A 15,987-nucleotide genomic window follows, 5' to 3' on the forward strand; every position below is an offset into this window, starting at 1 on the left:
TCCAAGTAACATTTCTTAGCAAATTGCACACAACTGCTCCATTGCTAGGCCTAATAATTTTTAAATAATATATATATAGGGAAGACTTGGGCTAGTAGTAATACAATCCAGTAAATATTTCTCAGGGTGGGCTTATTTCTGAATGTCAGTTTCTGTTAAGAAAGTCTAGGCTAAAAAAAACAAAAACAAAAAACTATTGAACAATCCCACTGTACCAAAAGCTACTGTTCATTGCATACAAATTTAATCAGTTTGCGAAACTGAAGTGGAACATACTAAAGTATCAAACCATTGTAATGGAAATTATAATGAATACATTTAAATGTAATATAACTAAATGTATCATTCTAATTTATGACTTCCTTTTTAGCCAGTCGCAACAAATCACGTGAATTCAGGTTGAGTCGCTTTTTCGCATTTATCTCAATGGCAAAATATGTCCAACCAACCTGAATTCACCCTCCTTTTAGTTATAAGCAATTATTACTAATATCAAGGTACTTTTAACATACCTTTAACATACTAAAGCTTTCATGGATAATGTTGAAATTTCAGTTGATCCATTTATTAGATGTAGTACATGCCTTGACACAAGATGTGCTACTCATGATAAAGGTCAGCTCATAATTCATGACAGCTTAAATTCCTGGCAGGTCATATTTGTGAAAGAGTGGATTACTGTCATATCACCATTTATCACCATTTCAAATAAACAGGTGGCCTTGAGAAGTTAAATGTGACATTCAAAAAACAAAACATAACACTTTGTAACAGAACAGAATCCCTTTATTCAAGTATGAAAATGTAAAGCACATTTTTATTTGTAGCATACAATTCAATTATGTAATACAAATCAACACAACTAGAAAGGCAAATTATTTAATTTGAACAATCAGTCATCTGAAGAGGTCTATTTTATAAATCTGATTTTGAAGTGCATAGAATTTTGCATGACAGTAACATTTAAGTCCTACTAATCCTGACTGAATTGGTCCTTCACAACATAAAGGTGGGAGCAAGAGAAAATGGTATCAAAGAAAAACTCAAATCTGTTTAAGGATACTTTAAAACGTAAGCAACCTCTAACAACACAAAAACCTTCTTAACACAAAGTAAATGTTTTGGTTTGCGCAAAACTATCTGAGACTTGGTTTCAAAAGTATGAAGCATTTTGCTTAAAGCTGAAAGACTGCTATAAAGTTAATGCTTCATATAGATCAGAACACAGTTTAACCAATACTGAGTAATGGTATACTGTTCGTAATAACAGGCTGTGACCTTTAGCAGAAGGCACAATAACATTTAAATGAGAGAAATACTAAACAAATCTGATAAATCTGCTTCATGAATGACAGCAGCCTAGCATATATTTAAGATATTTGGGTGAATCTCACAAACACGGGTCATATCTCGCACCAAAATCAAAAAATAATTTACATTTGGTATTTGGAAAGAAAACAAAGCCGATTATTTCTGTATGCGTGTGTTTTGCATTGTGTTAGTTATTATAAATATAATGGATCAAATAATTTCAGATATTTAAACTGAAATGTAATTATTTAAATTAAAAGTCTTTAATTTGTGCTAAAAAAATTGAATTACTATTTTCCTTTGATATAATGTGGTGTTATATTAAAGTATATATATAAAAAAAAAAAAAAAAGACAAAAAATATTTTGGTATAAAAAAAAAAATATCACATTGGAAAAACTGTAATGTAAACTACAATTTTTTTTTTTTTTTGATTTTAGGGTTAAATGTGACCTGTATATTTTTGTGAGAGTCATTTGCTATGTTATTGAATTTTTTTCTACTTCAGCAAACTTTGTATGGACAATTCTGCTGATTCTTCCAAATAAACTTAGTGCTAGGCTTTTCTCCAAGTCTGAGGCATAAACACAATGGTTACAGCAAAGTTTTGAGCTATTATGCTTTTAGTTTGGTTTAAGTGGTTCACAAGCCCTTTAATTTTGACATCATTTTATATATACGTAACAGAAGTTTTAACATCCAAAATGGATGAACTTAAATCTGTAAACAGTGTAAAAATACAAACTATGGAAACTGGAACCCAACAAACATTTCACTTTTCATGAACATCATATTGAAACGAAAGACAAAAATGGACGTTATAAAGGATGAAAGCTAGGACAAACTGAAATTGCATCTCTTTTACTAGGACCTTAATATTAGAAAGGCCCACAAATAACCTCTCTAGATCCTGCACTCTGGAAGATCAGGCAGAATCCACTTTAAATTCTCATAATAAAAAGATTACCTCCGTTGCAAAGTGCCTCTTAGTGCTGATTACTAGAAAAAAAAACTTGTATGGGATTGTCCCAGCTGTACCCATTTAACTGTGCTGCGCCATTTGTCTCCACCCAGATGTTACCATAAACTAAAAAGGTTATTAAGCACAGTTTGGATGGAAGAAACAAGAGTTAGAAGAGGGAGGCCAGCAGCCTAGTGATTCTAACCTGAAAAAAGGGAAGAGGAAGGTTGTACTGCAGATGAGGAAAAGTGTACACCTTCATGACATTCACACTTTAGTAGTCCAGTGGGTATCTTAAACTCAGCTGAGTATATTGAACAATCTGTCTCAGTAAAGTGCACCCCAGGTTTGTACCAAAGAAATACTGTATGTGAAACACACTGCCTTCACTCAGGTAAACTAAAGAACAAAGCTAAACATAAAGACTGAAACTAAACATTGTGAAAACAGCGTCCTGCAGCAGATGACTGTGGCTTGTTTCGACACAGTGGGTTTTTGTGAAAAGCCCGTGGTCAAGTGCACACGTTTGCCATCCTTTTGAAACTTCTCAAGTGCTAGAAAGAAATCAGTCAGCTGTTATCCCTTTCTCCCGTAGTTCCTCTGTCACCCGCACAAGGTATGTAGGATCTGGATAACCAAAGCTGGAAAAACAAGCAATATTAAGGAAGTTAGAAAGCTAAAAGTTTCTCTATCCCTTCCATATTAAAAGGTATTAAATTAATTGATAACCCAATGTACACGTTTACACTACCATTCAAAAGTTTAGAGTCAGTACAATTTTTTTAAAGTAATTAATACTTTTATTCAGCAAGAATACATTAAATTGATCAAAAGTATATTATATAATGTTGTTATAATGTTACTAAATATTTCTAATTCAAATAAATGCTGTAATTTTTAACTTACTTTTGAAAATGGTTTCCACCAAAATATTAAGCAGCACAACTATTTTCAAAAAGAAAAGTTACTTGAGCAGCAAATCAGGATATTAGAATGATTTCTGAAGGATCATGTGACACATCATATGAATAAATTACATTAAAAAAAAAAAATTTAAATAGAACACAGTCATTTGAAAGGGTAATAATATTGGACAATAGTATTGTTTTTGCTGTATTTTTGATCAAATAAATGTAGCCTTGGTAAGCATAAGAGACTTATTTTAAAAAAAAATCTTACCAACCGAACAGTAGTGTGTCTCTGCACATCATTAATGATTATTTTAATGGCTTTGTAAATTATGTAAATAAATTGTTAACTAAATGCGGTATTATATGCCTGTCATTATAGGCCATGTTTAAAATACAATAGAGAGAAAATGTTACATTATATATAAAATATGTACATTATGTAACAAAGCGTCCCTGCTCCTCTGTCCTTGGCCAGAAAAAAAAAACCTTGTAAATGCATTTCATATTAGAACTATCATGATATAAAGGTGCTATTGGATGGAAAATGTAGCTGGCATCTCCTCAAGTCTCTGTTTGGCTGAAAATTTAATCATACAAACATATGGCAACATGAAACATGGCACAAAAACATTTCCTCCATTTCTTCTATGGAAGATAATCATGGTTTCAGACATTTTGACCCAAGTCGCTCTAATTATTATCGTTTAGTACATCAGAATGACTCGCACCTCATAAATCTACTGCAAAAAAAGTGCATAATTTATTATTTGGAAAATGGAATAAAATAATTTAAAGTCCAAATTAATTTATTATTTTAATTTAGCTTTTAGATCGGTTTTTACCCTAACCCCTTAAATTTTGATGTTCAAGTCAAAAAGCAATTCCAGTTGTTAAACTGATTCCCCAGATATAATTTAGCAAGCAACTATTAAACTGCCATACCATCGTGGTCCGCCCCATATGGAGGTCTTGTGGTGGATATCATTCCAGGTAATAACATTATGCATGCCAGTGGTCATGGAGGTGCCGATGGTAAAGATCAGGCGCTGCTCAAACGCCCGCCGCAGCATGCAAAGGACACGGTTCCCCTCAGGGCTGTCTGGCAGGTATGCCACCCGGTCTGTGCCTGGGTACCTCACCCCAGGGTTTGGGTGCTCTTGCTGAAAGAATTTTAGAACATAATAATGTGTGATTACAGTTTTTGCGTGGAATTTATATAATGAAATCTGGTCTGCGGCTATCTGAATGCAAAACAGGCTGCTGTTGTAATCTGCCTGTAAGCAGTACTTACCGCTTGCAAACCGGGAGGGAAACTGTAAATAATGCATATGCAGCCATAACCTTCATGGCCAGGCAACTCCAGGTCTGGGTCTCTTTCAACCATCATGCTCCCATTGGCTGGCTGGTTACCGATAAGTTGACCATACACCAGCCTGCACACGGGACACGCCTTCTTTACTTGAAACGCCTGTTCTAAGCAGGACCGACAGAACGCGTGGCCGCACTTATCCAGAGTTGTCTTTTCCATAATTTCGCCCATGCAGATAGAGCAAACGGTGCTCTCTTCTTCATGACCGACAGCTAACTCGGCCTCGGTCCTTGCCGCGGCCTCATGCTGCATGGGTAAAACCACACAGGTCTCCGTGTCAGAATTTTTCCTGTATTTCTGCTGTTGCCTCTGTGAGCGCCGTGGTTGAGGGGGAGGCGGAGGCAACAAGCTCCCTTCCCCGTCGGGCTCCACTGCCGTCACGCAGGGTAACAGAGAACGTTTCCTCTTAGGAGCCGCCTCCTGTTTGGTCATCTCCTTTCGGGCACTGCGGCATAAGTCAATGAAAGCTTTCCGTGTAACAGGAGAAATCGGCTCCTCCATCATCCCGGTTCTGGCCCTGCTGCTACCCTCCACCGGGGAGAGCCGCACGGCACAGCAGCCGCCACGCTCCCCACGTCGGATGATGTCTGCACTTAGTCCCTGCTTGTCCTCGAAGTCAGCCAACCAGGGCCGTCCAGCGGCTGCAAGGTAATCCCACACCGCCTGCGACACCAGCACCTCGTCACTGCCCTGCCCCGCTCGCACGCTCATCTCATCAGATGAAACTGGGAGCAAAAGAGATCAGTTTGCAAGAGTAGCTCAAATGGCCAACATAAACAAATTTTGCAGTTATTTAGTACTTTGCAATTATTTAGCGCTTTCTTGCGTTACATATGCTACATTTACACTACACAACACTATACTATACTTTATTGGGTACTTCACATGAATATTTTCCAATATTTTTTGTTAAAATAAAAATTAAAAACAAAATAAATTAACTACATAAAATAAGTAAAAATAAATCAATATATATAAATTTGGGAACTTTTTTCATATATATATTGCAATAATATATCAAGTAAAAAAGTAAAAAAAATATACATTTTTAAAATTGAATTAGGCTATATATATATATATATATATATATACACACACACACACACACACACACACACGTTTCTTTTCCTTTTTTAAAAGAAAAGTGAACATTTTAGGTGTCTGGTTACTTTTAAGATTTGTTTTTTTTTTTACCATTTTAAAAAAAACTCAATTAATCTCTCAATTAATATGAGTTCACTTTCAAATGAAAATTAGCCCAAACTTTACTCACCTTCAAGCCATAGGTGTATATGACTTTCTTCTTTCTGATGAACACAATCAGAGATATATTAATAAATATCCTGACGCATCTGAGCTTTATAATGGCAGTGAACGGGATCAACGAGTATGAGCTGAAGAAAGTGCCTCCATCCACATCCATCCATCATAACATACTCCACACGGCTCTGGGGGGTTAATAAAGACCTTCTAAAGCGAAGTGATTTATCCATATTTAAAAAGTTATGAAGTAAAATATCTAGCTTCCGTCAGACAGCCTTCCGTATTCAACTTACAAAGAAAGTGTAAAACTCTTGCAGTTCAAAAAGCTAACGCTACATCCTACACCTTCCCTATTCAACTTACGGAAAAAGCTTATCTGACACAATGCCAGTTCCGTTTTCTTCGCAAGTTGAATACAGAAGGCGGTCTGGCAGAAGCTAGATATTTTACTTCATAACTTGTTAAATAAGAATATTTTTTTTGTACACAAACGTTTTGATTCACTTCAGAAGGCCTTTATTAACCCCCTGGAGCCGTGTGGAGTATGTTTATGATGGATTGATCCCGTTCACTGCCATTATAAAGCTCAGATGTGTCAGGATATTTATTAATATAACTCCAATTGTGCTCATCAGAAAGAAGAAAGTCATATACACCTAGGATAGCTTGAGGGTGAGAAAAGTTTGGGGTAATTTTCATTTGAAAGTGAACTAATCCTTTAAGAATGGCATAATAATTGTATCAAAAAAAAAATAAAAAATTAAATGCCAATTGAACCAGTTTAAATTAAATACAGAATGTCACACTGCAGGACACTGCTGTAACAGACTGATGTCATGTTAACTAATCAATTACAGTAATGTTTAACCTTTCAGCCTTTTTACAATTCTTGAAGTTAAATATTAGCTTGTGCTCATGCTTGTTACCGGCTCGCCCTTTCCTTGTCAGGAGAAACATATGATGAATAATAGACGTGTAATGAGTCAACCCTGCATAAATTCACAATACTTCACACCTGACAAGAGCTGCAGGCTAGCATGCAGATTCTTCTCAGTCACATCTTCCAAGCTCCCTGAGCTTAATCTTTTATAAAAAGGATTATATTATAAGGTTTAATCATTATAATATCGTTTACCCTTTCACAATCCAACTGATTTGTGGCTGTGCAGCAGAAGGGTGGAATATTCTAGACAATGAAGTTTCTTGCATGAATAGGCTGCTGAGTATTATCAGCTCGTTCAACACCAACAGGCAGCTGTGCAGAATCACATCAGCTGCTCTCAAATGTGTTCACTGTATAAACAAAGGATCATTCTGTGTGGCACTACCTGCTCCTGCTCATGAATGTCACTTGATGCTTGCATTCATTACATTGTTGAAACTAAATTACCTTGTGATCCCATAAATTCTCCTTACTTGCAGTAACAGGCCTATTTCCCTGTTTTAGAGAAAATAAATGTACAAGTTAGATCAAGACATTGTTTATTTCGCGGATTGTCCAGCAACCTGACACACGAAGAAAAGGATGGCAGCTGCCATTTGCTAAATTACAAACAATAATGAAAAAACACATAGCGACAAAGCCTATTGTGCTCATGTAATAAAAGAATTCACCTTCTGTAGTGACTTTGCCGGAAGAGAAGAACGTGAAGGGAACCTACCGCAGCTGGAGAACGCCTGCTTCCACACGGTGAAGAAGTCAACAGACGACCGCTGCATTGAACGTGCCGTAAAAAACTATGACAATTCTTGCGAATTTATGCCTGGGACATCCTATTCAAGTTCAGATGACACTTCTCTTGATCAACACACCAGCTCAGTCTCTTTGTGGTTTTCCAATTCCCCGTCCTTGGCCAAAGGAAGACAACATACATACAAAGAACATCGTTGACTGTCACGACGAAACTGTTCTGCCTTTTGCTCCTTCGCGATTCCAGCTCGGCGTCTCTATGTCATATTTCCTTATCACATAGTTCTTTTTCAGAAATTACAGTGAAAATCCCCTGAATACACAATAATATAGGCAGGAAGTTCGTCACTCTACTCCGTTGGTTGAGCCGGATTAGCAATTACAGGATGTGACCACTGTGTGGCGCTCTTTTAAGACCACATCATCAATCGTCTTGTAAATTTATTGATTGACCTTTGCGCTTTTTCTGATTAACCCCTTCTGTATGTATTCACGGGAAAGATATTTTAAATTATTAATCATTTGCAATGATTAATTTATTAACATCACCGCCATTCTTATTTCTTTATTTATTTTGTTTGTTTGACACTTTTTTGTGTTGATGCTTTGGTAATATTGTATGCAACTCAAAACATCATGCCAATAATGTACTTTAATAATAATAATATAAAATGATAAAAACAAAAATAAGTTTTGCTTATTCAAACAATAAAAATCACCAAAAAGTAAATTTTTTATTTTATATTATATTTTATTTTGCTATTATCATTTTTGTTTTTAATATTTTTAATATTATAAAGTCTAATTCTGACTTTAGATAAAAGAAAAGAAAGGAAAAAGAAAGATAATACAAGAAATATGTTGCAATTTATCACATTATTTATTCGTATTTTATGGGATCATCGTGACATCTTGTACAGTGCGCTCGAGGCGGAGCAAGGTCTGCGTTACTATGGAGACGCATTTGCTCAGGGTGCGCGCATGGCGCGGAGCGCGCAGCAGAAGTCGCTAGAAACGTTGAGATGATGCGTCACTGCGCGCCAGTGAGTAGACACGCGCGGTCCCTGAGCAGGCTGACAGAGCGGCGCGTAAACAGCTAGCTTTCGTCTTTATGCATTCGCTTTGAACTGACAGCATAAATTCATAACACTACCACGGGCGAAAGGACGCAAGTGGCAACGCAGATTTTTGTGAAAACTGAAAGAAGAGATCGACATGTGAGTTTGACCGGCAGCGATATGGATGCACCAACTTATTAGCTAGTTAGCAAATGTGTTCATAACCTCTATCAGGGAAACATCAGATTTTCTCACATGCGGCAGTTATCAAATATGAACATTTAAGAGATACTAGTCATTCTCGGGAAGACGTTTAAAATCGCACAGGAAAAAAACTCTAGTCGTAATCGGTGGTGGAAATAGCACACATTGTTCCCTTAGAAGTGTTTAGCTAGCTGGTTAGCAGCTGTGTTGTATGGGCCTTAAGTTATTGTACAGCTAACATGAGAGCTGCTGCTCGGTTTGCTATTGCTTGATTCTTCTTTATTTAATAATTCATCTGCATTACTGTAGAATGCTCTAGATTACGCCTCAGCAGATCAAGGTTAGCAGGGTGTTCCCAGCTGGGAAAAATGCTTAAAGCAGTCTAGTTGTTTTGCTGGTCTTAAGTGGTTTAACATGGTCTTAAAGCCTGGTTACTCTAGCTTTCAGTTGGTCTAGCTAGTCTTCCAAGCTGGTGCTGGTCAACTGAAAGGTCTTAGTTTGGTCTCCAAGCCTGGCCAGACTGTTGGATGGCTTTAAAAGGGTTTGGAACGCGTCATCAGATCACGTGGGTGATAAACCAGCCTTCAAGGCAAGCTAAACCATCTGAGCACCAGTTTGACAATGCACAGATGCCATTTTAAACCATGTAAGACCAGCAAATTTAGGTTGGATTAAGTTTGCAGCAGGCAGTTATCACCAGAATATCAACACCAGCTCTAAACTAAACATTGCAACATCATGAGATGTTAATTGGTGTGATTAAATTAACCACTGTATAACTCTCAATGTGATCAATTACACTTGCTTGCGTGGCATAAAATGTTTACCTTTGAACTGTAGTTTTAGAATAAACTTTTGAACAGTCGTGCGTGTCCTAGGTGTTGTCTACATGTTCACGTGGAACAACAAGTGTTAGTGGTCAGGGATGTTTGAGCTTGTGGCGATTGCCAGCCTGTCCCTACAGTCTTTATGCAAAGGTCATGCCTTTAAAATACAGTACAAGACGTTATACACAACCACTTTCTTATTGCAGGGGCTTGGTTCTTTCGTTGTACACTATCATAGTTGTGAAGCCCAAGGTAGATCGTTAAGAGGCCATGCGTGAACCTGCCAATCGATACAAACTGGTTGCCACAGTAACATCGTTGTTGCTCCACCCCCGCCAGGGCCTCCTGCTCGCTCATCTTAATTTAGAGCTGTGCTTTTAGTGTGGAGTTCTGGAGTTTGTCTTTTAACAAATGCACTTAGCTGGATGTGTAGTTCACCATGTACCCATTAGAACTAAACAACATCACTTCATTTCAGTGTCATATTGAAGTGTATTATGACCTTAAATTCTGCATGCCTTTTCAAATATATTGGTTTTAATCCCATTTGTTTTACAGGCAGCCAGCAACTGCCAAGTGGTATGACAGACGAGAGGCCGTCTTCATTGAATTCTGTATAGAAGACAGCAAAGATGTCCAAGTTAAATTTGAGAAAACAAAGCTTGATTTCAGGTACATCCATTTTCACATTGCCAGTTGCTATTACAAAATGTAATTAATCGGTGATGATTACTGTCATTTTCTATTGCAGAATATGATGCAATACAATAGTACTGAGTCAAAATGTTTTGGTATCTGCATTGCAAATTTTAATGCTTGCCTCTTTAGTGTTTTAAAGTGCAATATCATGCTATAGTAGTTCATTCTAAATTGTAATATGCTATATTTTTTGTTTTAGTTGTGTTGGAGGAACAGATAACATGAAACACCATAATGAAGTAGAACTATTTGAGTCCATTGACCCAAATGTAAGTACTCCACCTTAGGGGTTGTCACGGTACCAACATTTCAGTAGTACCAATACCAGTTATATTTTGCGGTTCTCTGTCGATTTCGGTACTAGAGCAAAAACTGTTGAATTAAGTACTATAAAAAAAGTTGTCCCGTTTTGTCTCATCGTTTGTGACTGGCTACAATGCTCAACGCTTGTAAAAAAGAAACATGGTGTAAATAGAAACCGTTGACGCTCAGAGAGCGCTCACACAAACACAAATGACAGTGTTTGAAAGCAGTGTCTAACTGGTACCCGGTACTACCAGTACTGCAGAAATGCTGGTACTGTCAACAACTTTTTTTTTTTTTTTTGTACCGACTGATACCAGTAGTACCGGTACGCTTGACAACCCTACTCCACCTGATGGTTTTGGGTCTAATTCAGGTTGTAAGAGCTCAATCTGCATGGCTCGTGGTGTTCTTATTGGTTTAAGAGGTACTCTGTTATTCTTTTGCAGGAGTCTAAACACAAACGCACAGACAGGTCTGTGTTTTGCTGTCTAAAAAAAGCAGAATCTGGCAAGTCTTGGCCAAGGTTAACAAAAGAGAAAACGAAGGTGAGAGTTTGGTCTGTTTAAACTATTAAAATGTCTTCGTTTAGTAAAAGACCAGTTATGTTAATTGATGTTTCTCTTTGTTCTTTGTGCAGCTTAATTGGCTCAGTGTTGACTTCAACAACTGGAAAGACTGGGAGGATGACTCGGATGAAGAATTGTCCAGTTTTGATCGCTTTTCAGAGGTTCATGTCTACATATATACTGCTATTAATAATCTAAAATTGTATAATGGGAAAATAAATCATACTCATTTGTGTTTATTTGGTTTGTTTGATTTTGAAGATGATGAACAACATGGGAGGGGAAGATGACCTACCAGATGTGGATGGTGCAGATGATGTGAGATAATTATTGAAGCCATAATATATATAATTTTTTTTTTTTTTAATTATTTATTAGTTAGTTTATTTATTTGGTTTATTATAATATAGTTAATAATAACCTAATAACAAAAATGTTTTTTTTTTTTAAATAATTGTGGCACTTTGTGTAAATGCTGTGTTCTGTTCTGTGTTTGACCTGATTTTATCTCAAATTCCAGGAGGAGTCTGTGGATAGTGATGATGAAAGTGAGTTTTCGTAAATGAACTGTCCTCCTCTGTGACTTTTGTTTGTTCCTTGCATTATTTTCAAATCAATACATGTGAGCAACTTAAATGTTAGTTGTTTTAGTTGATTATAACTTTATATATTAATGCTGTATTTATTGGTTAAAAAATGAGATTAATTAAAATGTAATTTATTAAAACATATTTATTTATTTATTTATACATTTTATTACTATTTATTTTTTTCAGAAATGCCAGATCTTGAGTGAAGGAATTGAAAACCATCATGCAGAAAAAAGCAAGAATTTTCATGTAACACTTAAATGAAGAGAGAGACTAAGTTTGAGTTGGTAGCCATTTAAAAACTGCCTCGTTTTCGAAACTGTTTTTCAAGGTCTTTCTGCAGAAAGTCACAAGGAATGAATTTTTACTGTTGTGTTGATGGCAACGTCAGCCCCTCGACAATACATACACACTTTACTTTTCTGTTCTGCATGGACAATTACGAGCTCTCGATGATGTATTGTGGACACCAGTTATGGTCAGTTTACTCAATGGCTTTTACAGTCTTGGGCTTCTTCCTCAATGTCAGTGGGGTTATTGCATCATGTAACGTATACATTGTAATTTGTAGTAATGGAAAAAGGACATGAATGACTTTTTCAACATATTCTGCCTTCTCCCTCTCATTCAAACTGTACATTTTATTTAATTAATTTTTTGTTCCTTTGTGTTGAGGCTCAGATTTCCTCGTGTGTGAGCGAAGGAAGCATTGTCTTAAGGTACATGCTTCTTAATTGCAAATGCCAGCCAAGACTTTTGTTTTTTACTAGTGCTGTATTTGAAATCAGAATGATATATTCAAAACCCTTGCACTGATTTATTGGTAAATTCCCATTTTATGTGTTTTAGCTGCAGTTATGACCCTCAGATAGGTTTATGTGTCAGTCCAACATGTTCAAAGTACATAGTCATGTCTGTACACGCTGCTTTACGAAATAGTTTCAGGTTGGCAGTTAGTATGTGTTGTTTTGAATCACACTTAGATGTGTAGCAGGCAATTGTACACTGGTTTCTTCCATATATGTAAAGAGAAGTTATTAAAAAAAGCATATGCCTCACCGCTGTACAGAACAAAAGGGTAACTTATCAACAAATTAAAAAAAAATGTATCAATAGATGACCAATTTGTGTTTGCACTCTTAATATCAATGCAGGTGTGACTAAAAGATGAAAACGATGTTGTGACCTGTCATTTCAGGTTTATAAATTTCAGTTTGTTAAACGCAGTGAGGTTTTTGTCTACATATTTCTAATAAACTGTCTCTAAACAACACTTTGTATTCTTTGTCCTGTGTTTGTACGTAATTCAGGATCATTTTCAGTAGAGCGTGATATATCAGCCAATATTTGTGTTTATTCAATTATAACAGCAGCCAATATTGTCTGGTTTCGGCAGCAGATATCGTGTTATCGCATTTGCTATTAACCCTCAATTCTAAATATGAGATTTATCGTAAACACTGTTAAAACTAATATAATATGGATTTATCAAATCGATGACGGGACAACATTTGTTGGTGCATAACTAAAAAAAAAAAATAGGCTGCAGAAGTTCCGGAACATTTTGTCCTTGTTTATGGAAAGAGAGCAACAGTGCTGCTGCCACAAGATGGCGCTATAAATCAATTTCTGCTAAGCGGGCCTGCAAGAATGAGTTGGCACTTTGTGTTTTGAGAAGTGATACTACATTTGACGGGACAGCATCTGTTTTTAAGCTCAAAGTCAGTTAAATTCCTCTTTGGAAAGAGACCCACCGTTTGTACAATACACTGTATGCAGACTGAAGGCTCGTGCAATAGAAAATATCGCCAAACTGCTAGAAGAACGACGACTTTGAACTATGACTATCTGGGGCAAAAACAGTGTCGTGAAGAGTAACTGTAGAAATCAAAACAAAAGCCTCATTTCACCCAATAGAGTTCTTTAAGGTTTTGCTCAATGCTCACCCGTTGAAAACGTTAGCATTCCATAGTATTTCAACGCGTTTATTTAGTAAGTTATTCAGTGTTCCTCCCAGAATTTAAGAAATTACTTTTTATTCACCAAATTCGTGGAGAATCCACTGATCCCAGGCAGCACTTTCATGATCATCCTGATGGTTTGAGGTTCTAGTTTCGACCATTAATGGTAAGGTTAGCTTACTTCAGCCCTGAGGTCATGGAGTCCAGATAAAGGGTCTTTCTGAAGAAGCTTCACAGAGCCGCCATATTTTAAAGGATGCTTAAAGGTTTCCCAGAGTATCTGGGGAAGATGACTTTAACAGTGAAAGGGTGTTTTAAATCAAGACGCATTTACTTGAGAAGCAAAATTACTTAGGATATGGTTTTCTGAAAACAAAATCATCAAATAAGTTAATTCATGCTTAAAATAATAATAAAAAAATCTGACAGTGAGGTCAGAAAAATAAACTTGATTTAAAGGGAACACAAGATTATTTTTCATACCTCACTGATTGATTTAATAATATTTAGATACATACATGTACAGTAAAACAAGACAAAAACACTAAGAATTATTATTTTATTTTTTTTGTATTGTAATGAGCATGTTTATTGTGCTTTCAGGCAATTAAATAAAGATGAATTCAAAATGAAACCAGTTGCTTCTTGATAACTGCCCTAAATAACTTGATACAGCAGATGGACACGTAGTGATAGGTGAATAGTATCTGGAGGAACTGTAAGTTTAGATTAACAGTTGATCTGTAAGGCCTGGAATATTTTAGGCGGTTGAGTTCCCTGAGCTAGCGTTTTGTTTAAGACAGTGGTGGTATGGGAGGTCGTGGAGGGTTGTGTTGGTGTCAGCAGTCTGCATCAGAGGTAATAGAAAAGTCCTCACGCAAGCGGTTTTAAGCTGTCTCTCTCCTGTGCGACAAAAGGAGGCTTATGGACACATGAGCAGCAGTGGCGTGGAGTAATCCTGCCTACAATAGACGTACACAAAGTCGGTTACTCTGAACCGGCCTTGCAGATCTGCTGCAACTTGCAACCCAACCGGAATCACCTGCTTCAACAGCAAATGAAACTCTCCTATTTCAGTTATCTTGCCAAACATAAAACTGGACAGAGAGGGTGACAGATATATGATACCTTGATTGCTTAGTTAATAACCATCTTTAGTTAAGGAGGTGCTTCACCTAAAACAACCTTATTGTATTGTCTACAGTATGATTGACAAGATTATAACGGAAAGGACTTGCAATTTGATATTGTATTATGAAATGTATAGTATAGAAAGCGTTTACACGTTTGATTTTAGACCAGTTAGAACACTTCTGCTCTAGTACCATTTGGAAATAAAGCACCTATCATCTGAGACAACGGCCCAACCGCACCACAAAAAATTGAATCAAAGAAGGCAACAGAAACTGTTGCGGCCAGCATTTTGGTTCATCCCAAATGAAAGAGCAAAAGCACAAGCGAAGCAGTATCCTTTCACTAGATATAGCTCACAGTGACTGCCCATAGAAGAGGCTCAGTGTTGCCCTCGCCCCACTATCACCTCCTGCTACCAAACATGGATTTTCCAGAGCTTTATTGGGCCTCAGGCCAGTAGTCCTGCCAGCACACACAATGTAAAACTCTGCCTAATCAGTTCTGCAAAGAACCAACTGGCTCTGCCCTGACCAGGGAATGGAGGCGCTACAGCAAAGCCTTCATTGTGTGCTGTGGAAAGTCACTCTTTTACCCAGTTATAGTGAAAATGGATTCACAAGCATGTGATTTTTGTGGTATGCTAGATGTGTAGACACAAATATTAAATACCACAAGAAACGTGTTCGAAGTGATACAGCTGCACAATGTGTACTAAATAATGTAACCTAACATATCAAATTTCACAAAAACTGAATGGCAACATTGTATGTTGTTACAGTATATATGGCAATATTATATAACACGTTATATTTACATTTATGCAGTTGTCAGATGTTTTTATTCAAAGCAGTTAACATTGCATTTTGTATTTTAAATGCAATATATATCACTTTGAATAAAAGAATCTGCCAAATTATATTATATTAATTATATTTATTTTAAGCATCTGCCAAATATTATAATTTTAGCATATAATAATTTATTATTTTATTTTAAACCAAAGCAGTTTAAAAACATCTGCCAAATATTATATTATAAATAATTTTAGTATATAATATTTTATTATTTTATTTTAAACCAAAACAGTTTAAAAACATCTGGCAAATATTATATTATATTATATTATATTATATTATA

General features: G+C 36.3%; 2 protein-coding genes across 5 annotated transcripts; one reads left to right on the forward strand and one right to left on the reverse strand.

Moving 5' to 3' along the window:
- Nucleotides 1-764: 764 nt before the first annotated feature.
- Nucleotides 765-8,131, reverse strand: dtx3 (deltex E3 ubiquitin ligase 3). 4 transcript variants are annotated; one of them, XM_051879584.1, is made up of 5 exons: nucleotides 7,430-8,124; nucleotides 7,206-7,253; nucleotides 4,475-5,277; nucleotides 4,126-4,343; nucleotides 765-2,913 (listed from the first exon to the last, which is right to left on the reverse strand). In XM_051879584.1, the coding sequence occupies exons 2-5, from the start codon at nucleotides 7,216-7,218 to the stop codon at nucleotides 2,838-2,840; spliced, it is 1,110 nt and encodes a 369-aa protein (XP_051735544.1). In that variant the 5' UTR covers nucleotides 7,219-7,253; nucleotides 7,430-8,124; the 3' UTR covers nucleotides 765-2,837. The 4 variants fall into 4 exon arrangements, with proteins under 4 accessions (XP_051735544.1, XP_051735542.1, XP_051735545.1 ...); XM_051879582.1 differs by having other exon boundaries at nucleotides 7,477-8,120; XM_051879585.1 differs by lacking the exon at nucleotides 7,430-8,124 and adding an exon at nucleotides 6,951-7,108 and having other exon boundaries at nucleotides 7,206-7,250.
- A 366-nt stretch (nucleotides 8,132-8,497) lies between these two features.
- Nucleotides 8,498-13,028, forward strand: ptges3a (prostaglandin E synthase 3a (cytosolic)). Its single transcript, XM_051879588.1, has 8 exons — nucleotides 8,498-8,722; nucleotides 10,153-10,266; nucleotides 10,493-10,562; nucleotides 11,046-11,144; nucleotides 11,237-11,326; nucleotides 11,427-11,483; nucleotides 11,686-11,713; nucleotides 11,942-13,028. Coding segments are annotated over exons 1-8 (480 nt in total). The 5' UTR covers nucleotides 8,498-8,720; the 3' UTR covers nucleotides 11,962-13,028.
- The last annotated feature ends 2,959 nt before the right edge of the window (nucleotides 13,029-15,987 follow it).

Source organism: Ctenopharyngodon idella, chromosome 22 (assembly GCF_019924925.1).
Source record: "Ctenopharyngodon idella isolate HZGC_01 chromosome 22, HZGC01, whole genome shotgun sequence".
In the NCBI taxonomy this organism is placed as follows: Eukaryota; Metazoa; Chordata; class Actinopteri; order Cypriniformes; family Xenocyprididae; genus Ctenopharyngodon; species Ctenopharyngodon idella.